The 26,227-nt window shown below is 36.3% G+C and overlaps 2 protein-coding genes across 3 annotated transcripts; one reads left to right on the forward strand and one right to left on the reverse strand.

Annotated features, from left to right (window-relative positions):
• The first annotated feature begins 5,382 nt into the window (after window positions 1-5,382).
• On the forward strand, window positions 5,383-6,315 carry LOC123524848 (testis expressed protein 56-like). 2 transcript variants are annotated; one of them, XM_053538435.1, is made up of 2 exons: window positions 5,383-5,567; window positions 5,891-6,315. In XM_053538435.1, exons 1-2 carry the CDS (start codon window positions 5,398-5,400, stop codon window positions 6,255-6,257), a joined length of 537 nt encoding a protein of 178 aa, XP_053394410.1. In that variant the 5' UTR covers window positions 5,383-5,397; the 3' UTR covers window positions 6,258-6,315. The 2 variants fall into 2 exon arrangements, with proteins under 2 accessions (XP_053394410.1, XP_053394411.1); XM_053538436.1 differs by having other exon boundaries at window positions 5,383-5,558.
• A 5,007-nt stretch (window positions 6,316-11,322) lies between these two features.
• Window positions 11,323-22,933, reverse strand: LOC128555615 (WD repeat-containing protein 36-like). The gene is made up of 6 exons (XM_053538437.1): window positions 22,709-22,933; window positions 19,299-19,450; window positions 18,756-18,878; window positions 14,544-14,622; window positions 12,229-12,416; window positions 11,323-11,785 (listed from the first exon to the last, which is right to left on the reverse strand). Exons 1-6 carry the CDS (start codon window positions 22,869-22,871, stop codon window positions 11,636-11,638), a joined length of 855 nt encoding a protein of 284 aa, XP_053394412.1. The 5' UTR covers window positions 22,872-22,933; the 3' UTR covers window positions 11,323-11,635.
• Between the last annotated feature and the right edge of the window lie 3,294 nt (window positions 22,934-26,227).

The following is a 26,227-nucleotide window of genomic DNA, read 5'->3' on the forward strand; positions in this document are numbered from 1 at the left end:
ATTTAGAAAATGCTATGTTCTTTTGAATCCCTTTGAATTAGAGCAGTTTGATTTGATATGCTCATTTTTTCCCTTTGAATTTTTTTGAATTAGAGGCCCGTTGAGATTTTTGGGTATGCTCATTTTTCTTTAGAAAATCCCTTTGAATTTGGCAGAAACACTTTTGATATTTCTCCTTTTTCTTAAGAAAGGGATTTTAAAAAAAAGAGCGTTTTTAGTTTAGAAATTTCTAAGTTTTTTAGAAAATTTAATTTTAATTAAAAGCAAAAAGATTTCTTAGATATGCTTCCCCATTCTTAAAAAGGGATTGAAAAAAGGCAGTTTTTAGAATTTTGATTGGGTATGTTCTTTAGAAATTTTTTGAATTCGAGCAAGGGTTTGGGGTTGATATGCTCTGTTCTTTAGAAGTCTTTGAATTAAGGGGCAGTTGACCCCCTTAGATATGCTCCTATTCTTAAGAAGGGGGGGGGAAATTTAAATTAAAGCGTTTGAGTTTTTGATATTCTCAAGTTTTTTAGGAAAATTTATTTTGAAATTTTGAGAAAATTGAGAAATTTTAAAATTTTGCATGTTCTTTAGAAGTCATTAAAAAAAAAGAGCATTGATTTGGTTTTAAAAAATTTCTCGGTTTCTTTTGAAGTCAAATTTGGGAAATTTGAAGCGTTGAGGTTTGGGGTGGGTCATTTTTTTTAAAATTCATTTGAAAAGAGCATTGGAGTTTGATATGCCCGAATTTTTTAAAAGTAAAATTTTAAAAAGGGGCAGCTGAGAGTTAAAATGTGTGAAAGTTTATTAGTAGTCATTTTAAAAAGAAAAAGCTGGGAAATTTTGATTTGGATGTCCTTTTTGAAGTCGCTTGAAAAAAACATGAGGTTTAAAAAATTTTGTTGGGTTTAAAATAGTTATTTTGGGGGGTTTGAAACAATTTAGAATTTAAGGGTTTTTGTCCTGTACACAGTTTTGGGGCATGAAAACCCATTTGTTTAAAAAAAACCGGGGGGGGGGGGCCAAGTAAAAAGTTTAATTTTTTTTTGTAAAATGATTTCCTTCTGCCCCAAAAACTATTAGGGCATTTAAAAGAAGAACTTGGGAAAATACGGTTTGGACCCCCATTAAAGGGCTTGGTTTTTGGGCCCCTGACCCTTTTTTAAATTTTACCAAAAATAAAAAAAAAGGTTTTTTAAGAGTTTTTCCCGATGATTTCACTTACAAATTTTTTTTGGGGTCTGGGCCCAAAAAGTAGTGTATCGCAATGAAGAGGGAAATCGAGGTTTTTTTGTTTAGGGGCATGCGTTCACCCCGGCCAAAATCCTGGAGTTATGGGCCTTTTTTAAAATATACAAAAAAGCTTAAATTTTTTCTAAAAGGACAAAAAGCCCGTAAAAAAAAACTTTCAAGTTATCTTAGTGGACTTACGCCTATATTTTTAGGATATTTTATACTATGCCCCCTTAATAGTTATTTTCCTTTCAATTTTTATTCCCCCCAACCAAACCTAACCCCATGAAAAAAACGAAGCCCCCTTTTTTCATTTTCATCTGCATTCTTTAAAGGATGTAAAACCCCTGCAGGTACTTAAAAAATCTGCACCTCGCGAAAATATAGAATTTTTCCCAAAGGGCCCAAAATTAAAACCCGATTTTTTTTTTTTTAAACAATAATAATTTATTTTCGCTTTCTGCAAACCCATTTTTTTCATTTTTTTTTAAAAAAAAATTTGGGCCCGCAATACTTTAATACAAAATTTTTAAGTTTCTAAATTTCTGGGAAGGGTTTGGGGGCAATTTATTCAAAAAATTCCAAAAACCTTTAAAAAAATTCCCCTCATTTTTTGGGTTTAAATTTCCCCCCCGTTGGGGACCCCTTTTAAACCTTTAAAAAAATACGAATGGGAATTTTTTAAAAATTTTATTTTAAAAAATTGTTAAACGCGGGAGAGGAAAAAGAGGGGGGACAACTAATGTCCTTAATATTTGTTTTTTCAAACTCCCCCCTTTTGCAAATTTTTTTTTTTCATCATAAAAATTTTTGGTAAAATTTAAAATAACGAAAAAAAAACTCGAATACCGGGAGATTTTAAAAACATTTTAAAATTTTTTTAAAAACTTAAAAGTAAACCCCTTTAAATTTCCAAAAAACCCCTTCCCTTTTTTATTCTTTTTGGCCAAAAACCCTCCCTTCTTTTGTCCAGGGGCAATTTATTTTACCTTTTAAAACTGTTTCTTTTGGATTGGGGTTTAATTCAATTTAAATTTTGCTTTACGTAAAGACAAGGGTTCCAACCGTTTGATTAAAAAATATACCAAAACCGGGCTTTTTTTTAGGGTTTGATAACAAGGGTTTTCTTGATATCAACCTTGAAAAAGTTTTAAATTTTCAAAAATTTTTTGGACAAAGAAATGGAAAGTTTTTTTAGGGAAACCCAAAATTTGGTTTATATTGGCTTTTTCCCAAAACCTAGCTACTTCGACTTTTTTTATATTTTTACTAAATTTTTAAAAACCCCAAAGAAAAGAAATCATTTAAATTTTCGGAAAAATTTTTCAGCCCAAACCGGGGGGAAACAATAGGGAAAACCCGTTTATGTAATTTAAAAAGAATAACGTTTCGGGCGAAAGTTTTTACCAAATGAAAGTCAAATACGAAAAAAGCTTGGCCCTAGCAACAAAAAGGGCTTTGTTTTTTAAACAGTTTCTAGCCCTAAATTTTGAACCAAATTTTTTCGTTTCCCCCAAAAAACCTTTTGGGAAAAGGGGCGGCAAATGGGAAAAAAAATCTGGGAATTTGCAGACGGGCGTTGTTTTATCCGGGTTTTGGGGGAAATGCTTTTCCCCAAAAGGGGCCTTTTTTAGTTCAAAAAAAGTTGTGTTTATACCGCCCCCGGGCCCTGGGGCGGATGTAAAACCCGTGGGGAATTTTGGGTTAAAAGGCAGCGGCCCCTTTTTAAAAAAGGTAAGATTGGGAGTATATGCCTAACTGTTGGGCGAAGTATTTTTTACCACTTGATTGAAAAAAGTTTCCGATTGGCCCATCGAAATTTTTTGTGTTTTGTATAGCATAAAGTTTTACAATCAACCCAAATTTTTTTTTATTGGGCTGGTTCTTCAAACCAAGGACTTTGATGACCCCGATGTGCGCAGGAAGGGTAAAAAAAAAGCAATGGGAAAAGGGTCAACAGCTTTATTTTAAACAGGTTAAAAATGCTCTTAAAATTTTAATTAGTCAAAAATTTTTTTTCTTTTTCTTCTTTCAGGGCATTAAAGGGAGGGCCCTTTTCCAAAACCCTTTTGGAATTCTTTCCCAAAAAACACATACAAAGTCCCTTTTAAAAAAATCACTAAACCGGTTTTTAAGGGGGGCCAAACCCCTTTTGCCTCTCAACCAAAACCCCTCACAGGAAAGCCCAAAAATTTTATTCAAGTTAGGGGGGGCCTTCCCACCGCTCCCTTTTTTGACAAAACTTAAAACCCCCTTTTAAATAAAAAATTTGGGAGGAGCCAGAGTTGTGGGGAAAACGTTTCCCGGGGGGAATTATTTTGCCCGGGTCTGGGCCCCTGAAAAAAAAAAAACGAGAAACAATTTTTGAAGGAAAAAATTTTAAATGCCATTTTTTTTGGGAAGTTTCTTTTCAAAAAATGGCCCTTTTAAACAAAATCGGGAAAAATTTTGTCACCAGGGTGGGTTTCCCCGGATTGGAGACTGTGGCAGCCGGTTTGAAAACCATTCAGGCCAGCTTTGGGGCCCGGGGTTTAGCCCGGGTTCTAACCATTGTTCCGCTGTCCCCGGGAAAAAACTAACAAAAAGGGGGAAAATTTTATGGTTTTTTTTCTGCCACCGGAAAAACTGGGAAAAATTTCCCAATTTTGACTTAAATTCTGGGGGCATGTCCTTTAAAACCCAAAGGGGGCGAAAAAACAATTTTTCCCCATCTCCAAAAGGGAAAAAAAAAGCATCCCCACAAAATTTTCTGGTTGCATTTAATTTTTCTTTTAAATTGCAATTTTTTTAAAATTTTTTAGTGTTTTTTTTACCGTGATAAATTTTTTAAAAATTTTTTCGGAAATTTTCCAAATGTTCGAAAGCCCAAAACAATTTTACTAACTTATACTGTGACCTAGGATGAAAAGGGTTTAAAGAATTGTGGGGCAAGGGTTTTATTAAAAATCATGCGTATAAGGGGTTACCTTTTTTTTTATAAAAATTACATAGGGGTTACTAAGCCCCTATGAGAATTTTTCCCAAAATCCTGAAAAAAGTTAGTAACTTTAAGTCCCCTTTTTGAGTTATTAAGTCTAACCCTAAAATTTCGTTTGTACGGGAAAAATTAGAAAGCCATACTAGGAAAATTATTAATCCCTACGACTTACTGCAAAAACTTTTTTTCTTTGGGAACCCCCCTTTTAGCGTAAACCCTAATTTTAGGGAGTTTCTTCACTTTTTAATTTAAATGTTTTTTAAAAATATAGAATTTTAAAAATTCCCCCCCCCAAAATTTTTAAAAAATTTAGGGTTTTGGGTTTAAAAAACCGGGGGAAAAAAAAAGGGTACTGTAGGGGCGTGTGTTCGATTTTTTTTTTGCTAATTTTCTGAAACAAAAAAAAATAACCCCAAAAGTACGGGTTTTAAAGTGGAAAATCACAATTTTTAAACACATTTTTTGCGAAAAGATTTTTTTCTTCAAAAGCAATTTTTAAAATTTGGAGTCGGGTAAATAAAATTGGTCTATATATGGTGAAAAAAATGTAGAAATCCCTTTCGCTTTAAAAGGGTTTTTAGCATGGAAATTTAAATTAAAAAAGGGAAAAAAAGCCCATTTTAAAAAGGGAAAAATTTTTAAAACATCTTTGGAAATTTTTTTAACGTGCCCTTTTGATAGCAATGTTTTCCTTTGTAAAAAATTTTTCATTTTCCGTACGCCGATTCAAGGCTTTTTCTACGTTTTCTGGATAAATGACGTTACACCATTTCTTCCGGTTTATCAAACGTGCAGAATTACCTCAATCATGGTTCTTTTTTTTCTCCAAACTTCATTACATACTGAGAAAACTCAAACTAAAGTAATTGCTAATTCTGTTATTTTGCCCTGTATGCATCTTCCATGTTAACCGTATAGGGTCGTGCGTTTGACTGTTTGCAAGACTACTCACTTTGAAGACAACGAACATTGTGATATTCACATAATGGGAGTCATTGAAGACTAAGTCAACGCTCAATCCGGTGGTCGTGGGTTTGAGCCCCACTTGGGTCACGACCATGACTTCTCATATGACACCAGTACTGGTTTTTCCAGGAAGCGGACTCCTGAGTGGTTATAATAAGCTTGAAGCTTTCATCACAATCGAGCTAAAACAAATTAGTATAAACTAAACTAGCTAAACTAACAGCGATTTTACATGAATGTTTCTGTATTTGGCAGTCCCGCCTACAGTGGAATACCCTGATCGAGCTGGCATGAAGTGTATGTGTTACGAAAACCTTATGCATATTATAAAAGAACGAGTGAATATTCCTCCGCCACGGATATACAGGGTTCAGAAGGAACACGTGCCTAAAATTAGGTTAGAAGGGTGCGTAGGAAGAAAGTTTTCCTATCACTATTTTATCTACGGGAAAGTATTGAATTCCAGTTTTTATTTTAATAAATTACATTGTATTTCTCTTTGTATTCGTTTTACACCAAACCGTATGCATTCAATATTGCTTGTATCTATCTTGCAATCACCCTCGACTCTTGCACATATAATAAATTTATATTATAGAATCCATTCCTTGTATCTGACCAACTAGATAGTAAAATATTTTTCATTAGTTTTAAATATTCATTCTCTAAATGTGTTAAAAAAAGTTCTTTCGGTCCTGTTTTGTATTATGATATATGAACTGCTTTCAGCACCAGACCAAGCTGGACAAGAAAAGCTATGCAAGGATTCTACAGCAACCAACAGCTACAATATCCTTTAACCACCATAATCGTAAGATGGCAACTCAAACGGAAGTTACCGAAATACGACCCGGAAACATTAAAATCCATTTTCGCGCAATATGGAGAAATTAAGGCTATTCGAATTTTAAGCCCAAACAGTTGTTTGATTATTTTCAAGGACATTTCGACGGCATGCCGCGTGATCCAGGCACGTTGTCTTGGTGATCCAATGAATAAGCTGACATGCACGTGGTGGCACAAATCAATGGCAAATAAATGCGTAGCTGCACGTGCAAAGGGAGTTTCGATAAAAACTGATGTTTTCATTGTTTAGTTGTTTATTTTTGAATAATTTGCTGATAATCAAATTAACAAAACTGTAGGCATTACAATCTTAGTTGTTTTGTTTTTTTAACTATGTCTATTTTCATGGGTCATATGAATTCAAACACCGAATTATCTCAGCAATTGTTTTTACATTTAGAAATAGCGACAACAACACCCTTTTTGTGCTGCCTAAGTCAATCTTGTTTTAGAAATAAATGAAATACATTACCATTACAGCATCAACGAAGATGTAAAACATGAAAGTGTAGCTATTCGAGGTGCGTACAACTCGCAGTTCACGATTGTTACAACATATTTTTGGTGTATTTATTTTCTGAGTGGTGAAGAGAACAGGCTCAATCATACCAAGCCTGCAAAATTGTTGAGCAACCTGTGGAGTTTCCTTTTTTCTATTTTAAATGCTGTGAACTCGTATATATACCGCGTAAAATTTATCATAGGTTGACAGTAATCATTTTAAATTATATATCTTGACTTTTTCAAGACAGAGAAATAGTTTATTTTATTATTCATATACAAACTTTTCTTCAAATGATCCAGAAATCACTCCCCAAGGATAGTAAAATAGTTCTGGAAAAGCAGTGAAAATACAGAAAATATGTTCAAATGCAGAGAAAAGATTAAAATATGCATTTTATTTCATCAATATTTCTAGATAATTCATTAGTATGTATATAATAAATTCCAGTATTTCATGGAAAAGCATAAAATAAAAGAAATCTTACTGTCGGAAACAGTTTCTGCTGGGTTAATATTGAAATAATTATATAAGAACGTTTAACTGGAGACCCTCTACTAAGATTGTTATAATTATTCTGAATCATCAAAAACATGGCCACCATATTGAAACCTTACAAAATTTTCTTGTTAAAACTGTTGGTGCCATTCTGAATAATTTGACACAAATGTTCTTTGGGTGACCATCTACTAAGATTGTAATATTTTGATTTGTCAAAAAATGGCCACCAGAGCTAAAAATAGTAAAGTTCAAATTCCATTTTCTCCTAAATCACATGTCCCAACTATGAATTAGTTTCACAGAAATGTTCCTTTGGTACTAGTAAGTCACTACCATTTTTTAAAAGCCATTTGTATATGAAACAAGAGGACCATGATGGTCCTGAATCGCTCACCTCTTCCCACATGACCCAGTTTTGAGTACGACGTCGTTTTTTCTATTATTTGACATAGTGACTTAGTTTTGAACTTGACCTAGGTATTATCAAGATAAAAATTAAAAATTCTGACCAATTTTCATGAAGATCCATTGAAAAATATGGTCTCTAGAGAGGTAACAAGGTTTTTCTATTATTTGACCTATTGACCTAGTTTTCGAAGGTACGTGACCCTGTTTTGAACTTTACCTAGATATCATCAAGGTGAACATTCTCACTAATTTTCATGAAGATCTCATGAAAAATATGGCCTCTAGAGCTGTCACAAAGTTTTTCTATTTTTATACCTACTGGCCTAGTTTCTGACCGCACGTGACCCGGTTTCGAAACTGACCTAGCTATCATCAAGGTGAACATTCAGATCAATTTTCATGAAGATCCATTGAAAAATATGGCCTCTAGAGAGGTCAAAAATTTTAATAATTTTAGACCTACTGACCTAGTTTTTTACCGCACGTGACCCAGTTTCAAACCTAGATATCATCAAGATGAACATTCAGACCAACTTCCATACAGATCCCATGAAAAGTATGGCCTCTAGAGAGGTCACAAGGTTTTTATTATTATTTAACCTACTGACCTAGTTTTTTAAGGCACGTGACCCAGTTTCAAACCTGACCTAGATATCATCAAGGTGAACATTCTGACCAATTTTCATGAAGATCCATTAACAAGTATGGCCTCTAGAGAGGTCACAAGGTTTTTCTATTTTTAGACCTACTGACCTAGTTTTTGACCACAGTTGACCCAGTTTCGAACTTGACCTAGATATCATCAAGATGAACAATCAGACCAATTTTCATACAGATCCCGTGAAAAATATGGCCTTTAGAGAGGTCACAAGGTTTTTCTATTATCTGACCTACTGACCTAGTTTTTAAAGGCACGCGACCCACTTTCGAACTTGACCTAGATATCATCAAGATGATCATTCAGACCAACTTTCATACAGATCCCATGAAAAATATGGCCTCTAGAGAGGTCACAAGGTTTTTCTATTATTTGACCTACTGACCTAGTTTTTGATGGCACGTGACCCACTTTCGAACTTGACCTAGATATCATCAAGATGAACATTCTGACCAATTTTCATGAAGATCTCATGAAATATATGGCCTCTTGAGAGGTCACACGGGTTTTCTATTTTTAGACCTACTGACCTAGTTTTTGACCGCATGTGACCCAGTTTCGAACCTGACCTAGATATCATCAAGGTGAACACTCAGACTAATTTTCATACAGATCCCATGAAAAATATGGCCTTTAGAGAGGTCACAAGGTTTTTCTATTATTTGACCTACTGACCTAGTTTTTGATGGCACGTGACCCAGTTTGAAACTTGACCTAGATATCATCAAGGTAAACGTTCTGACCAATTTTCATGAAGATCTTGTGAAATATATGGCCTCTAGAGAGGTCACAAGGTTTTTCTATTTTTAGACCTACTAACCTAGTTTTTGAAGGCACGTGACCCAGTTTCGAACTTGACCTAGATATCATCAAGGTGAACATTCTGACCAATTTTCATGAAGATCTTGTGAAATATATGGCCTCTAGAGAGGTCACAAGGTTTTTCTATTTTTAGACCTACTGACCTAGTTTTTGAAGGCACGTGACCCAGTTTCGAATTTGACCTAGATATCACCAAGATGAACATTCTGACCAACTTTCATAAAGATCCCATGAAAAATGTGACCTCTAGAGTGGTCACAAGCAAAAGTTTACGGACGGACGGACGGACGCACGCACTGACGCACGGACGGACGACGGACACCGCGCGATCACAAAAGCTCACCTTGTCACTTTGTGACAGGTGAGCTAAAAAATGTTGCTATCCGAGTAAATTAAACCTGCGCAAGTTGCTAAAGCCATCTTTATTTGAAAAAACGTGGTTTCTATGGATGGGTCTAGTTTTCCTTATATGATTCCATGGCAAAATTCGAAAATCTTAGAATTTGCATGCCTATTTTCAGTTATTTAGCAGATTTTTTTCTTGTAAGAACCTCTTTGAATTTTAAAACTGGTGAGCAATATAGGGTTATCTTGGCCCTCCTGATAATCATTTAAGGGGGCCTCAGTGTCCGAGCGATTGTAAGAATTCTTCATTTGAGGAAGCCATCCAGCTGGCTTACAATATGTCAGTGGTTCTACCCCAAGTGCCTGCCCATGATGAATTAATGCCCGGAGGGGCACCTGGGGTCTTCCTCTACCATGAAAACCTTGAAAGTTGCCAACTGTCAGTGTGATGTTAAACACAACAAGAGGACCATGATGGTCCTGAATCGCTCACCTGTCCCCACATGACCCAGTTTTAAACCGAGTATGATGTCGTTTTTTTCTATTATTTGACATTGTGACCTAGTTTTTGAGCTCATGTGACCCAGTATTGAATCTGACCTAGATATCATCAAGATAAAAATTCTAACCAATTTTCATGAAGATCCACTGAAAAATATGGCCTCTAGAGAGGTCACAAGATTTTTTATTATTTGACCTGACCTGGTTATTGACGGCACGTGACCCAGTTTCGAAATTGACCTAGATATCATCAAGGTGAACATTCTGACCAATTTTCATGAAGATCCATTCACAAGTATGGCCTCTAGAGAGGTCACAAGGTTTTTCTATTTTTAGACCTACTGACCTAGTTTTTGACTGCAGTTGACCCAGTTTCAAACCTGACCTAGATATCATCAAGATGAACATTCAGACCAATTTTCATATAGATCCCATGAAAAATATGGCCTCTATAGAGGTCACAAGGCTTTTTTGTTATTTGACCTACTGACCTAGTTATTAAAAACACGTGACCAAGTTTCGAACAAGACCTAGATATCATCAAGGTGAACATTCTGACTTACTTTCATGAAGATCCATTGAAAAGTATGGCCTCTAGAGAGGTCACAAGGTTTTTCTATTTTTAGACCTACTGACCTAGTTTTTGACCACAGTTGAACCAGTTTCGAACCTGACCTAGATATTATCAAGATAAAAATTCTGACCAATTTTCATACAGATCCCATAAAAAATATGGCCTCTAGAGAGGTCACAAGGTTTTTTTGTTATTTGACCTACTGACCTAGTTATTGACGGCATGTGACCCAGTTTCGAACTTGATCTAGATATCATCAAGATGAACATTCTGACCAATTTTCATGAAGATCCATTCACAAGTATGGCCTCTAGAGAGGTCACAAGGTTTTTCTATTTTTAGACCTATTGACCTAGTTTTTGACCGCAGTTGACCCAGTTTCGAACCTGGCCTAGAAATCATCAAGATGAACATTCTGACCAACTTTCATACAGATCCAATGAAAAATATGGCCTCTAGAGAGGTCACAAGGTTTTTTTATTATTTGACCTACTGACCTAGTTTTTCATGGCACGTGACCCAGTTTCGAACCTGACCTAGATATCATCAAGGTAAACATTCTGAATAACTTTCATGAAGATCCATTGAAAAGTATGGCCTCTAGAGAGGTCACAAGGTTTTTCTATTTTTAGACCTACTGACGTAGTTTTTGATCGCAGTTGACCCAGTTTCAAACCTGACCTAGATATCATCAAGATAAACATTCTGACCAACTTTCATAAAGATCCCATGAAAAATGTGACCTCTAGTGGTCACAAGCAGAAGTTTACGCACACACGGACGCACGTACGACGGACGCTGCGTGATCACAAAAGCTCACATTGTCACTTTGTGACATGTGAGCTAACAAAAACAAGAGGGTCACGATGACGCTCAAATTGTAAAAAATTCCTGTGACGTCAGTTAAGAGCATGTTGGCGACAGCCACTGTTGCTGTTATCATGCAGATTTTAAAATCACTCTTCAAGGTTTTGGGATTAAAATGAAAAGAAGAACAATTTTGTGAATGTTTAAGCAAATTTTATTGAATCTGAATGACTGAAACCCTGTAGAGATTTCCTTTATGAAAATATGGATTGGACATGATCGGCAGACAAACAGACTGCAGGAAGGACATGTGTGACTCCAATATAGTCCCCATACACTTTCTATATGGCAGTATAAAAATCCTGTTGATATCAAACTTTACTCAACTTCCAGTGGAATTTAAACAAATTTACTCTGAAAAATTTCAGACAAATCCAGAATACATCCAAAATCATGGACTAATAAAATATACAAGTTTTGCACTTATTTCTTTTACTGCATATATCTGTGTCATATCACTGCAGTTCTAAGGTAGTTCACTAGGCATAATGTTTGATTAAATAAGTCCTGAACTGCACACCATGAACTAGACTGTAGTGCTGACAACTTTTCCAGTTGTTTTACCAGCTCTGGCTCACTAGATAATATATCACTATGTACCTGCAGAAAAAAAGAAAACGTGTAATTCATTTTAGAACCAGTACCTTTTTAGCGATAAATCATTAACCTATTTCTGTTTCTTTCTATATTTCTGGCACTTTTTTCTGTTTTGGTAAAAAAGTTGTGGACCGCTTTAAACCCATCAAAGAATGTTGTAATATATATCACTTTATCCTATGACAACATGATATGTATCTAGTGGCTTAACATGTCACATTAATATACTGACTCTGAAAGCAAGTCATCCTGATGAGGTGCTGCTTAGAATTTTTTTTTGCCCTGCATGTACAAAAGAAAAATGCCTTTTTACTGTCTATCTTAAAGTCCAATGAAAACTTCATACAGCAAAATCTTGTCATGGAGTCCAGGACAATCAAAAGTCTACTTAACATCTATTTGAACAGAACAGAACTAAATGAGGAAAAAGCTGAATCTTGTAATACCTTTAGAAACAATCCTAAATAGGCTTGAATTATTTCAAAGTTCTTGTTGGTATCAAGGACTGACTGCACAAACTGTAGGAAACTGCACATGACTGGTACTGAGCCTCCCATCTCCGGTGCCAGGGAGCGAATCTCTATATCAACAGCCGACGGACCGAGAGTCTTCATGTACTCCAATACTTTATCATCTGGGAAAATAAGATATAAGAATAATGGCAAATGTACTCTGGTTAAAGTTAATGATGTTAAAGAAATGATATAAATGATTTCTTAAAACATTTTTTCCACAAAAAAAAAGCAAGTAATCATGAACCAAATTTGCAAAGCTATCTGACCTATCAAATCTGTACCTAGGTATTTTTATGAATTTTGCAAGACCCAGATAAGTTACATTTTATTCTAACAGTCTCCTGGACTGCTACCTCTTTCTTTGCCACTTAAGACAACTTTACAAGAGAAAGTTACTTTTATGATAACTAAAAGAGCTTGGCAGTTTTATTACAATTAATCAACAAAGTCAAAATTGAATTTTTTGTGCGTGTCAAAAATGGCTGAAATTTACAATGAAATATACTCTACCAAAATTGTTTTCCACGATAAATTCAAATTTTATCAAGATATTTTCATAATTTAGTGCTCTATTACCATTAGATGATGTATAACATTTAACATTTACAGAGAAATCAAGAACTAAATGTGTGACCATAGGATAAAGCGGTCCCGAACTCCTGTTACTGTACACTGTTTCATGACTCTTTGAGATATATGCAACACAAACTTTTATGCACTTTAAGTTCCCTTTTCACAAAATAAAAGACCATAACTCTGGCCTAGCTGAGTGAAACCAGGTGCACTACTTTACAGTCATGCTATATTACAATCCTCTAATGTCTTTTGACTCTCTAAGTCAAGTACATTTTGAGATACATGGGACACAAACTTTTATTTTTTGACTTAGTCAAGGGCCATAACCCTGGTTTTGCAAAGCGAAATAATAAAAAAAAACTCAGAAGCACAATTTCACATGCTGGATAATATTCTACATGGTTTCATGACTATAGGTGTAATATTTTTTAAAGATACATGCTACTCAAACGTTTTCACCAACTCTGATCTGGTTGAGTGAAATACCAAACAGAACACCAGGTGCATAACTTCACACGGTATAAAACATTTCCCAAATGTTTCATGACTCTAAGTCAAATATTTTTTGATATATATGCAACACAAACTTGTATCCCCTTTATACATATTTTTGACAATCAAAGGTCATAACTCTGGTCTGACTCCTAGAAATCCTGAACATAATCACAGATGTACAACTTTTCATACTGAATATTCTTATGTTTAATAAGCCTTGGTCAAATACTTTTTGAGATATGTGTGACACAATTTTTTTTGCCTATTTATGCATTTTTTTACTAAGTCAAGGGCCATAACTCTGGTCCTGCAGAGTGATATCTCTAACAAAACCCCAGATGCTCAACTTCACATGCTGAATAATATTCCTGTAATGCCTGGGTCAAATACTTTTTGAGATACATGTGACACAAACTAAGGCCCTTTTTGTGCATAATTTGACTAAGTCAAGGGCCATAACTCTGGTCTGGCAGTGTGAGGTTTTAAGTTTGAAGGTGGAGGTTACATGAAGGCCTTGTAGATCTTGTTAAAAGGTTTAATGAATGTGAGTTTTAACTGAACTGGGTCATTTGTGGGGCTGTAGGAGTATAAAATGTGTTTTTAAAGGTTTTAAGTTTGAAAGCTAAGGTTATAAGAGGAATAAGGTCATCTATATATAGGTCAGTTTGTAGGTCTTGCCACAAGGACTGCTGAGTGCGAGTATGAAATGAATCGGGTCATTAATGTGTGCTGTACATGAAACGGTAAAATCTGGTTCCTCTGAACGGACAAACAGACTGACAGCTCAAGCACTATATGCCCAGGGGCATAAAAATGATAAATCTTTGACCTCTAAGTGTGGCTTTGTCCTTTGAGAAAGAGGTATTGGTCTTGAACTCAACACACTGTCTTGTTATGGTAAATGTTGGTCCCACGGTATTTACATACCCATACATGCATGAAAAGCAGACAACAAAAATGACCTTAAATCTTTGATCTCTAAGTTTGACCTTGACCATTGAGCTTAGGATGTGACACATCATCTTTGCTCTCACCTGATATGGATTTCCTCAACAGCGTATCTCCAATATCCTGTCACCAACAAACAGTGTAACTAATAATACCTCCCCCTATTTTCAATCGGAATGACTTAAACTAATTGCTAGTACTTACCATGCAATAACTTTGTTACTTACAATTTTTACTTGAGTTGCCTTCCTTCAACAGCTGTCCTAATGTACACAATGGCATGAGATTTCCTGCCTCCAACTTTGACTGAAGAGTACAGATTATTATTCATTTTTAGCTTCTCTTATTGACGTATAATGAAGACTTATTTATGATATACAAAATTTCTAACATGGGCCACTTAGAAAATAAGTTTGTCCTTCATGGTGACATGTCAGAGATAACCAGGTTTGTAATGCTGAACTTTGACCCTGCTGCTGTTATTCCAAGCATTGGTTGCTGTGACCTTTGACCCAATAACCCCCACTTACTGACCACAGGTAATCATACCCACATGCCTATATTTAGTGAAAACTGTTTCAAGTCTCAATGTCACTGTGACCTTTGGCAATAAAAGGATATTGGCAATCATGCTATAAATTCTGTCAAAGCATTATTGTGCTGAAAAAGTTTTAGTCTACAGGTGACTTGGACCTTTGATATACCAACTCTCACAACAACAGGCTTTATCAACTGACCAACAGCAAATCCTATGAAGTTTGTAAGCCCAAGTATTTTCAGATACTGATCTGAAACCATTATCAATGTCATGGTCACTGTGCTCTTAATCTTTAAATAAATGACTAAAAAAAAACAACAAGAGGGTCATCATGACCCTGGATCGCTCACCTGAGTAATAGGACCTACATGATTCAAATGTCAAACTGATGATAAAATATTAAGAAAGTCAGTAGGTCATATTCATGGTTAATGAAATTCAGTTTTACGATTTGTGTGCAAAACTGTGTAAGTCATCAATATTTCAAGGCTGTATCTTAAAAAACAAGAAAGTAGGTCAAGGTCACAATCAAGTGACATCATATTACTTGGGGTCATCAGGTAATTATAACAAGCAAATTCGATGAATTGGAATCCCCCGCCGAAAGGGTCAGAGTTGAGGAACGGCAAAAAAATATATCCAGCAAAAAGTTAAGAATGTTACCAAGAAGCAAATAATTTCATTAGTCAAAATCAAATTAAAAGAAAATGAATGGTTTGTTTGGGTGGGGCTGGGGGGGGGGGGGGGGGAGAGGACACAACAGTTTACATGTTGATTATAAATATTGATAGAAAATGAAAAATGAAAAAAAAAAAAAAAAAAAAAATGGTGGGGGGGGGGGGGGGGGGGGGGGGGGGGGGGGGGGGACCAAGGTAAGGTGGTGACCAGGTGTAGGTACACAACATCACATGTTTATAATAAATGTTCATGGAAAAGAATGAAAGAAGTTTAATGAAATTCTTCCAATTGGTTGGTTTGTTATGTACAGATCTGTGGATTTTTAAACAATTAAAGGGCAATAACTATATGGAAAATTGACCAATCGAAAAAAACCTTGAAGGGCATCGTCGCAGTATCTTGGTTCATGTCTGTTTCAAGTTTGATGAAATTCTACCTGCTAGTTACTGAGAAATGGCTGCAGACGGACATTTTTCATTAAATCAAGGGCAATAACTCTGACGGAAATTGACCTATCAAAAAAAAAACTTGACGGGCATCAGCACAGTATCTTGGTTCATGTCTACTTCAAATTTGATGAAATTCTACCTGTTAGTTACTGAGAAATAGCTGCAGACGGACATTTTTTATTAAATCAAGGGCAATAACTCTGAGGGAAATTGACCAATCAAAAAAAAAACTTGACGGGCATCATCGCAGTATGTTGGTTCATGTTTATTTCAAGTTTCATGAAATTCTACCAAGTAGTTACTGAGAAATGGCTGCGGACGGACGGACGGACGGACTGACGGACTGACGGACGGACAACGCCATTTCAATACCCCCCTCCCGATTTCATCGGCGGGGGATAATTAGATAGTCATGGAAATAGGATCAGATGATTTTTTAAGTATTTTTCCTATATAACTCACATAATAACTAAGTGACCCCAGGGTGGGGCCTCTTTTAATCCCAGGGGCATAATTTGAACAATTGTGGTAGAGGACTACTAGACAATGCATCATACCAAATATCAAAAGCCTAGGTCGTATGGTTTCTGACAAGAAGATTTTTAAAGCTTTTTCCTATGTAAGTCTATATAAAACTTGGGACCCCAGGGCAGGGCCTCTTTTCACCCCAGGGGTACAATTTGAACAATTTTGGTTGAGGACCATAAGACAATGCTACAAACCAAATATCAATGGTCTAAGAGTTGTGGTTTCAGACAAGAAGATTTTTAAACTTTTTTTCCTATATAAGTCTATGTAAAACTTGCGACCCCCATGGCGGGGCCATATTTGACCCTAGGGGGATAATTTGAACAATCTTGGTAGAGGACCACTAGATGATGCTACATACCAAATATCAAAGCCCTAGGCCATGTGGTTTTGTACAAGAAGATTTTCAAAGTTTTCCCTATATAACTCTATATAAACCATGTGACCCTCGGTGCGGGGCCATATTTGACCCTAGGGGGATAATTTGAACAATCTTGGTAGAGGACCACTAGATAATGCTACATACCAAATATCAAAGCCCTAGGCCACGTGGTTTTGTACAAGAAGATTTTCAAAGTTTTCCCTATATAAGTCTATATAAACCATGTGACCCCCGGGGCAGGGCCATATTTGACCCTAGGGGGATAATTTGAATAATTTTGGTAGAGGACCACTTGATGATGCTACATACCAAATATCAAAGCCCTAAGCCATGTGGTTTTGTACAAGAAGATTTTCAAAGTTTTCCCTATATAACTCTATATAAACCATGTGACCCCCGGGGCGGGGCCATATTTGACCCTAGGGGGATAATTTGAACAGTCTTGGTAGAGGACCACTAGATGATGCTACATACCAAATATCAAAGCCCTAGGCCATGTGGTTTTGTACAAGAAGATTTTTAAAGTTTTCCCTATATAACTCTATATAAACCATGTGACCCCCGGGGCAGGGCCATATTTGACCCTAGGGGGATAATTTGAATAATTTTGGTAGAGGACCACTTGATGATGCTACATACCAAATATCAAAGCCCTAAGCCATGTGGTTTTGTACAAGAAGATTTTCAAAGTTTTCCCTATATAACTCTATATAAACCATGTGACCCCCGGGGCGGGGCCATATTTGACCCTAGGGGGATAATTTGAACAGTCTTGGTAGAGGACCACTAGATGATGCTACATACCAAATATCAAAGCCCTAGGCCATGTGGTTTTGTACAAGAAGATTTTTAAAGTTTTCCCTATATAACTCTATATAAACCATGTGACCCCCGGGGCGGGGCCATATTTGACCCTAGGGGGATAATTTGAACAATCTTGGTAGAGGACCACTAGATGATGCTACATACCAAATATCAAAGCCCTAGGCCATGTGGTTTTGTACAAGAAGATTTTCAAAGTTTTCCCTATATAAGTCTATATAAACCATGTGACCCCCGGGGCTGGGCCATATTTGACCCTAGGGGGATAATTTGAACAATTTTGGTAGAGGACCACTAGATGATGCTACACACCAGATATCAAAGCCCTAGGCCCTGTGGTTTTGGACAAGAAGATTTTTAAAGTTTTTCCTTTCGGTTGCCATGGCAACCAGAGTTCTGCATGGAATTCAATTCTTTGAACAATTTTGAAAAGGGGGCCTCCCAAGGATCATTCCTGTGAAGTTTGGTGTAATTCTGCCCAGTGGTTTTCAAGAAGAAGATTTTTTTAGGAAATGTTGGACGGACGACGAACGACGGACGACGGACATTGAGTGGTCACAATAGCTAAAAAGTTTAGTGACCTATGAACTATGATTCTCTGAAATGATAACCAGAGGCAATCACTGTATGAGGACTGTATGCCTAAATGTTCTCCAACAAATTCAGTGACATTGACCTTGCACCTACTGGCTCTCAAAACAAAGGTAGAGTTCATGTAATGAACACGGGCAATCACTTTATTAAGGCTCTATGCCCAAATGTTCTCCTCCAATTATTTAATGGAAGCCATTTCAGTATTACTGTCAGTAACCTAGACCTTTCACATACTGACCCTCAATTAGATAGACGTCATCTGATGATCATAGGCAATCACTGTATGATGTATATAGAGCATAGGCCGAAGTGAAATCCAGTTATCTATTGGAAACTATTTTCAGTATCAAAAGTCACTGTTACCAGAATGGCTAACAGGTTATTGAATATCTGTCCCTAAGTGCTGAAGTTTTGTGATTACTTATCAAGTGTTGAAATATTGTAATACCTTAGCTTCTTTTTTACTGGCATCTTCATCAACAGCAAACTTTGGTTCCAGGCCTGCCACAGTTGGTAGGAAGAATGGAGCTGCCTTGGGGGCCTTAGGTGGCTCTTTAGGTTTGTTTCTTTGCTTTGAAAACAAACAGAAATTTATATACTTTTATACAGTATACACCTTCAGTATGCTGGTAAAAAACTATAGTATCAGATTTTATCACAAGAAATTTGGAAGAAAATGTTTTTTTTAAATTGCACAAAAAATGGAAAACAAACCTAACAGAGTTTGAACTATCTTAATGCTACGTTACAGTGTTTTACTTGCATGATTTAACCAAAACCTAGATTAAAACATTTTTGGCAAATACTGCTCTTGTCTATCCACTGTATTGTCAAATAATTTTCATAAAATGAACACTGCAGATTCATGAAATTTTAGCTAAATGTTCTTTATTCAAGTTCCACAACAAAATTCTGCTTCAAAGATGATCTAAAACTACCTAAAAAATTCTCCTGTCTGGTAATAAATTAAAGAAATCTTAGATACAAATACCTTGATTATATCTAAGTTAAGCAGATTCTGCCATCTTGAATTTGGCAGAAGAGAAAGTGTCACTAACTCATGACTGATCTGCTCCGCAGATTTGAACTCGGCTCGGATAAATTCCTCCTCCTCATCCTGGGCTTCTTCATCGACACTCTCAGCTGTAAGTGAATGCATGTGGAAGTAAATGAAAGATAAATGTTTTGTGTACCAAGGATATTACACTTTAATGACAAAACCAGTTTCTTATTTCCTGTAAAATTCCTACTGTTTGGTGTCTAAAGGTGTGATATTGTTGTACTGTTATGTGTACCAAGGATATATCCCTTTATGACAAAACCAAAATTTCATGTAAAAGTGTTACATGATGCACAAGAAAGTTATGATCACTGTATCATATATTCCTACTGTTTGTTGTCTAAAAGTGTGATATTGTTGTATGTCTATTCAACACATGTTTTGTTTGTTAGTATATGATTTACACTACATTTCAAATGTATTAATGAAATTGTTAATTATTTATCTATGTCTTGCATACTACTGTACTAACAAACTTTTCCAATATTATGTACCTGGTACCGGTATATTCTTCTGCCATTTTTCATAGTATTGTGATAGACAATGTAAAGTGTTTCAATATTCTTTTTGCAATTTCTGCATTGTTTTACTCTAATTTTTATCTTTATATTAATGTCAATGTTGTATCTTTTATGCTTTTAACTATATTGAAACAAGAGCTTGTCGAACACGAAATGCCCCCCTTGATGCAATCAGTTATTGCACAAGGAACTGAAATTATATGCTCACTGTAAACAAAAGTTCTACCGTTCTGGTTCAATCTGACCTTGACCTTTAACCTATTAACCTAACAAGAGATCACAGAGTGATCTTGGTGCCCACCACTGAGCCATTTTTGAATATTCCAAATTTCAAGACTAGCTCAAGGTCAAAATCAAGGTCAAATTTCGTATCGGTACAAAACACTGTGCATGTGGTCCAAATTTGACAGCTGTGGCTTGAGAAATGTGAAAGAAGGACACTAGATCAATTTCAAGGTCAAAGTTCATTTCAGTAGACAGAACTATGCAAGTGCTTCAAATCTGGAGGCTGTAGCTTGAGAAATGTGAAAGTAGGTATTAGGTAAAAATCAATGTCAAATTTCAGAACAAAAAAATATGCATGCAGTCAAAATTTAAAGTTGTAGCTTCAGAAATGTGAAAGGTCACTAGGTCAATCTCAAGATCAAAGTTCACTTCTGTACACAAAACTATGCATGGGGTTCAAATTTGAAGGCTGTAGTTTGAGAAATGTGAAAGTAGGTCACTAGGTCAAAATCAAGGTCAAATTTTATTTCGGTACTCAAAACTATGCATGTGATCCAAATTTGAATCCTGTACCTTCAGAAATGTGAAAGTAGGTCACTAGGTCAATCTTAAGATCAAAGTTCATTTCGGTACACAAAACTATGCATGTGGTTCAAATTTGAAGGCTGTAGCTTGAGAAATGTGAAAGTAGGTCACTCGGTCAAAATCAAGGTCAAATTTTATTTCGAAACACAAAACTGTGCATGTGGTCCAAATTTGAAGCCTGTACCTTCAGAAATGTGGAAGTAGGTCACTAGGTCAATCTCAAGATCAAAGTTCATTTTGGTACACAAAACTATGCTTGTGGTTCAAATTTGAAGGCTGTAGCATGAGAAATGTGAAGGAAGGTCACTAGGTCAAAATCAAGGTCATATTTTATTTCGAAACACAAAACTAAGCATGTGGCCTAAATTTGAAGTCTGTAGCTTCAAAAAAGTGAAAGTAGGTCACTAGGTCAATAACAAGGTCAAAGTTTGTTTCGGTACACAAACCTATGCATGTGGTCCAAATTTGAAGGCTGTAGCTACAGAAATGTGAAAGTAGGTCACTAGGTCAAGATCAAGGTTAACTCGTGTCAAGCTTCATCTTGCCACTCAAAACTATACATGTGGTCAAAATTTGAATGATGTAGGTTATGGACATGAAGATTCTAAGTTTTTCCCTATACAAGTCTTTATGAACCATGTGACCCCGGGGCAGGGCCATATTTGACCCTAGAGGGATAATTTGAACAAACTTGGTAGAGAACCACTAGATGATGCTACATTACAAATATCAAAGCCCTAGTCTTTGTGGTTTGGTCAAGAAGATTTTCAAAGTATTTCCCTATATAAGTCTATATAAACCATGTGACGCCCAGGGCGGGGCCATATTTGACCCTAGAGGAATAATTTGAACAATCTTAGTAGAGGACCACTAGATGATGGCATATACAAAATATCAAAGCCCTAGGCCCTGTGGTTTTGGACAAGAGGTTTTTCAAAGTTTTTTCCTATATAATTCTATGTAAACCATGTGACCCCCGGGGTGGGGCCATATTTGACCCCAGGGAAATAATCTGAACAATCTTGGTAGAGGACCACTAGATTTTGCTACATACCAAATATCAAAGCCCAAGGCCCTGTGGTTTTGGACAAAAAGATCAGAAACCGTTTAACTGTTCCTGGCCAATGTGACCTTGACCTTTGACCTCAAAATTAATAGGGGTCATCTGCTGGTCATGACCAACCTCACTATCAATTTTCTTGACATTAGGCCCAAGCATTCTTGAGTTATTGCCAGGAAACCATTTTCCTGTTCCTGGTCACTGTGTCCTTGGCCTTTGACATACTGACCTCAAAATCAATAGGGGTCATCTGCTGGTCATGACCAACCTCCCTATAAACTTTCATGACCCTAGGCCTAAGCGTTCTTGAGTTATCATCCAGAAACCGTTTAACTGTTCAGGGTCACTGTGACCTTGACCTTTAACATACTGACCTCAAAATCAATTGGGGTCATCTGCTGGTCATGACCAACCTCCCTATCAACTTTCATGATCCTAAGCCCAAGTGTCATCCGGAAACCGTTTAACTATTCAGGGTCACTGTGACCTTGACCTTTGACATACAGACCTCAAAATTAATAGGGGTCATCTGCTGGTGATGATCAACCCCCCTATCAACTTTCATGATCCTAGGCCCAAGCGTTCTTGAGTTCTCATCCGAAAACAGATTGGTCTACATTCCGACCGACCGACCAACCAACCTACCGACGGACCGATAGACCGACCGACATCTGCAAAACAATATACCCCTCCTTCTTCGAAGGGGGGCATAATAATAAACAGAAAGGATTGAACCTACACTTACATTCGGTATATTTAGCCCCCTGTGAAATAAGGAACTTTATGCAAAGCAAACAATACAATGTCAATGGACAATTTTGTCACTGCACATTAAAATTTCTTGCAGCAGAAGGCAAAATATTCACAGTAACTTTTATGTCATTTGTACATATTCTGTGGCTCAACTAACATTTTGGTTGAAACACCTCTGCAAATGAAGGAATACATACCTGCAGTATGTCTTCTTGTTGATGGCATTTCAATTATCTGTGGTTCATAGTTTGCTGGCAGAGCTGTGAGTGGCACATGTGAAAACAGTGTTTTGTTTGCCCAGAGGTAAACCCCAACATCATCCAGGTGACATGTGGCAAGGAAATCGTATGTAGGTGACATTGAGAGTGAGGTCACAGCACTATCCACTAGGAAACAATCAATCAGTCTGTAAAAACAAGAGCAGTGTGAGAGACATAATCACAAGAGCAGTTTTAGAGATGTCATTACCTTTTATGGAAAAAAACAACAACCTTCTTCTTTAATTTGGTCCTCAGGTTCAGTACAACAAGGAATATAATTAAACAAGGAGCTGCGTTCAATAAACGCTTGATGCCCCCAGTGGCATCCTTGTCGATACAAAGCAACCTAAGTCCAAAACGAGGTCAAGGTCAAACTGAGGTCAGATGATGTTTGAAGATGAGGAATGGTCACAGGTTACATCTGTATTAGTATCAATTCATTCTTGTAAGCGGTATTGATGCTAGACGAAACGGTACCATTTGGTTAACCAAGAGATGGCCCATATAAAGCAACCTAAGTCCAAAATGAGATCAAGGTCAAGGTCAAACTGAGGTCAGGTGATGTTTGAAGATGAGGAGGTGTCACAGGTTACATCTGTATTAGTATCAATTCATTCTTGTAAGCGGTATTGATGCTAGACGAAACGGTCCCATTTGGTTAACCAAGAGATGGCCCATATAAGGCAACCTAAGTCCAAAATGAGGTCAAGGTCAAGGACAAACTGAGGTCAGGTGATGTCCGAAGATGAGGAATGGTCACAGGTTACATCTGCATTAGTATCAGGTCATTCTAGTAAGGGGTATAGATGCTAGATGAAACGGTCCCATTTGGTTAACCGAGAGATGGCCCATATAAAGCAGCCAAAGTCCAAAATGAGGTCAAGGTCAAACTGAGGTCAGGTGATGTCTGAAGATGAGGAATGGTCACAGGTTACATCTGCATTAGTATCAAGTCATTCTAGTAAGGGGTACTGATGCTAGACGAAACGGTCCCATTTGGTTAACCTTGTATGGACTGACGAACGAACGGATGGACAGGACAATCACTATGTGCCTCCCGCATCAGTAGATGCCGGGGGCATAAAAATTATTTTTGACAGATTTATGGTTCTTGTGCTATGTCTTCTGCATTTCCTCTTGTTGCTATCTATCGTAACAGTTTATTATACCTCACTTTTGTCTACAATGATAAAATCCCATTACCCGAGAAAAAGATATTTTGACTATCAAAAACATTTTCAACCTTTTTGACACGTGACCAAGCGAAAGTGACTGTCAGGTCAGGTGACCGCGCTGATATTTTGAATGTCATATAAGGATAAAATACTGCTTCAATTTTTAGCCAAAAATCATGAAATGATTGCCTCCCTTCTACACATATAGTAGTGACGTCACTATTCAATGTGGACACAGGCGATTCAGACGACAGTAACTGTCAGAAAGAAAAACAAAAGAATTTAAAACATTTTAAAACTTTTTCTGTACTTAATTTTGTTCGGTATAATAAAATAAATATCATATGGCAGCGTGTGTGCCACTGATATTATCAACCCTCGAAACAGAATGTCACCATTCGACTTTCGAGACGGGTGACATTCTGTCCTTGGGTTGACAATATCAATGCCACACACGCTGCCATATGGTATTTATATAATGTTTCATTTCATTCACTTCAGCAGTTTAAATGTTACAGTCGGGACAAAAAAATACAAAAGGGGAAAAATTAAAAAGATTATTCAAGAATGAATTCTGTTTTTCGAGCCCTGTACTACCTCTCACTGCCACCTATCATCAACAGCTTCAAAAAATTACCTCCATCAATTGAAAACTAATGTCCAGACAAAAGAAAATTAAGTACAAACAGAGTGCCAGACTGTCACGAAATACGCCCGTCATTGAACTTGGCTAATTCCTCTGGTATGATGACTTGACTGTAAAGAATTCTATGTGTTTTTAACCCTTAACACACACATTTGATTTTCTAAGTCTTCTTACTAAAATATTAATATATATATACCTAAAAGTTAATAGACTGTTAGCTTAATCGCTTCTTAAAGTTTTAAATGTCTGGTGGCCTATTTAGTTTTGTGCATTTCAGTGAACTTAAATAAGCCAACAACATGACAGTTTTTAATTTTAGTATCAAACATACCCAAATGTGTTGCAATTTGTAAAAAAAAAATAAGCAACATAATCATTACTTCTTGTGCTCAGTTGAAATTCGACGTTTGTATTAATCGATTTCTTTACATTTATCGTAATTTCTAAATCATTATTTAAAGATGTTTTCTGACAGGTGTACACCGTCTGTTGAGAAGTCAGTGGATTGGGCCAATTGCGACCAAAATCTTTTTATACGCCAAAAAGTAACCCGAGTATGCGGAAGTTCTTGAATCCGTGCTGATAACATAATTTGTGTCATCAACCCGGTGATTACACCGGGAAGTGTCTACTTGGTAGCGGCCTGTTTTAGAAGGTTGTCAATGGAAAATATAGCAGATTAGAACTCTTTTGACGTGTTCAAAAATATCAACCTGTCCGCAAGATCCACAATTGCTGAAGTAATAGTGTTGAAGTCTGCCTCTGTTCGAGAGAAATCGTTTGTTCCAGTCACGAGATCCACAACGTCCTGAGAAAAAAATATCAATGTCCGACAAATTATTACGTAGCGTTTCGAAGTTAGCTCCAGGATAACAAGAATATTTGACCAATGACGACGACAATAGTTTTAAATGGAAATGTAGCTGTGGTTGGCTAGGAAAACATCGAAATTTACAAGTATATCCCATCCTTACTGCAGTAAACCAGAGTGTAATTGTTAACAAATATGTTGTGTTAGCTAGATAACCATAAAAATTCAACCGAATCACTTAAGATAAAACCCGAAATTAGCCTAAATAAAATTTAAGAAAGAAGCGTGCTATTCACTCTTGAATGTTGACGAAGAAGGAAGATGCCTGATTGGTTCAACGGTGTCACGTGATAAAATTGGCTTTTACCGTAGCACATAAATTAACATAATTCAGAATGGGACCGATTCGCCCAAATGTACAACAATGACATAAATAATTTTATCTACCTATAAAATTCATAAAGATGTATTCTGCTCATCTTTCATTAAAATATTTTATATTTAGATATTTACTTCAAATGCAGATACTCCTGATCAAATATATTCAACTTCACTTAATATATAAATAAATTGTCTATATTGAGCTACATTCATAATCAAATGTCATGTAGTAACAGCTGATTGTGGCTGATTGTTTAAAAAAACTTTCAGTTTTTTACACATTTATACTGCTTTAAGCTGTACACGTATACAGTTTGTACTATTATTAACTAAAAATTCATCAGTGTTAATACACATAAATTTGTTTATTCTATGTTTACATAAACTACTGGTAGTATTTGTTTCATGTCTTTAAATATGAAATTTGGGTCTAGTATACCTTT

This window comes from Mercenaria mercenaria, chromosome 3 (genome assembly GCF_021730395.1).
Source record: "Mercenaria mercenaria strain notata chromosome 3, MADL_Memer_1, whole genome shotgun sequence".
NCBI lineage: Eukaryota > Metazoa > Mollusca > Bivalvia > Venerida > Veneridae > Mercenaria > Mercenaria mercenaria.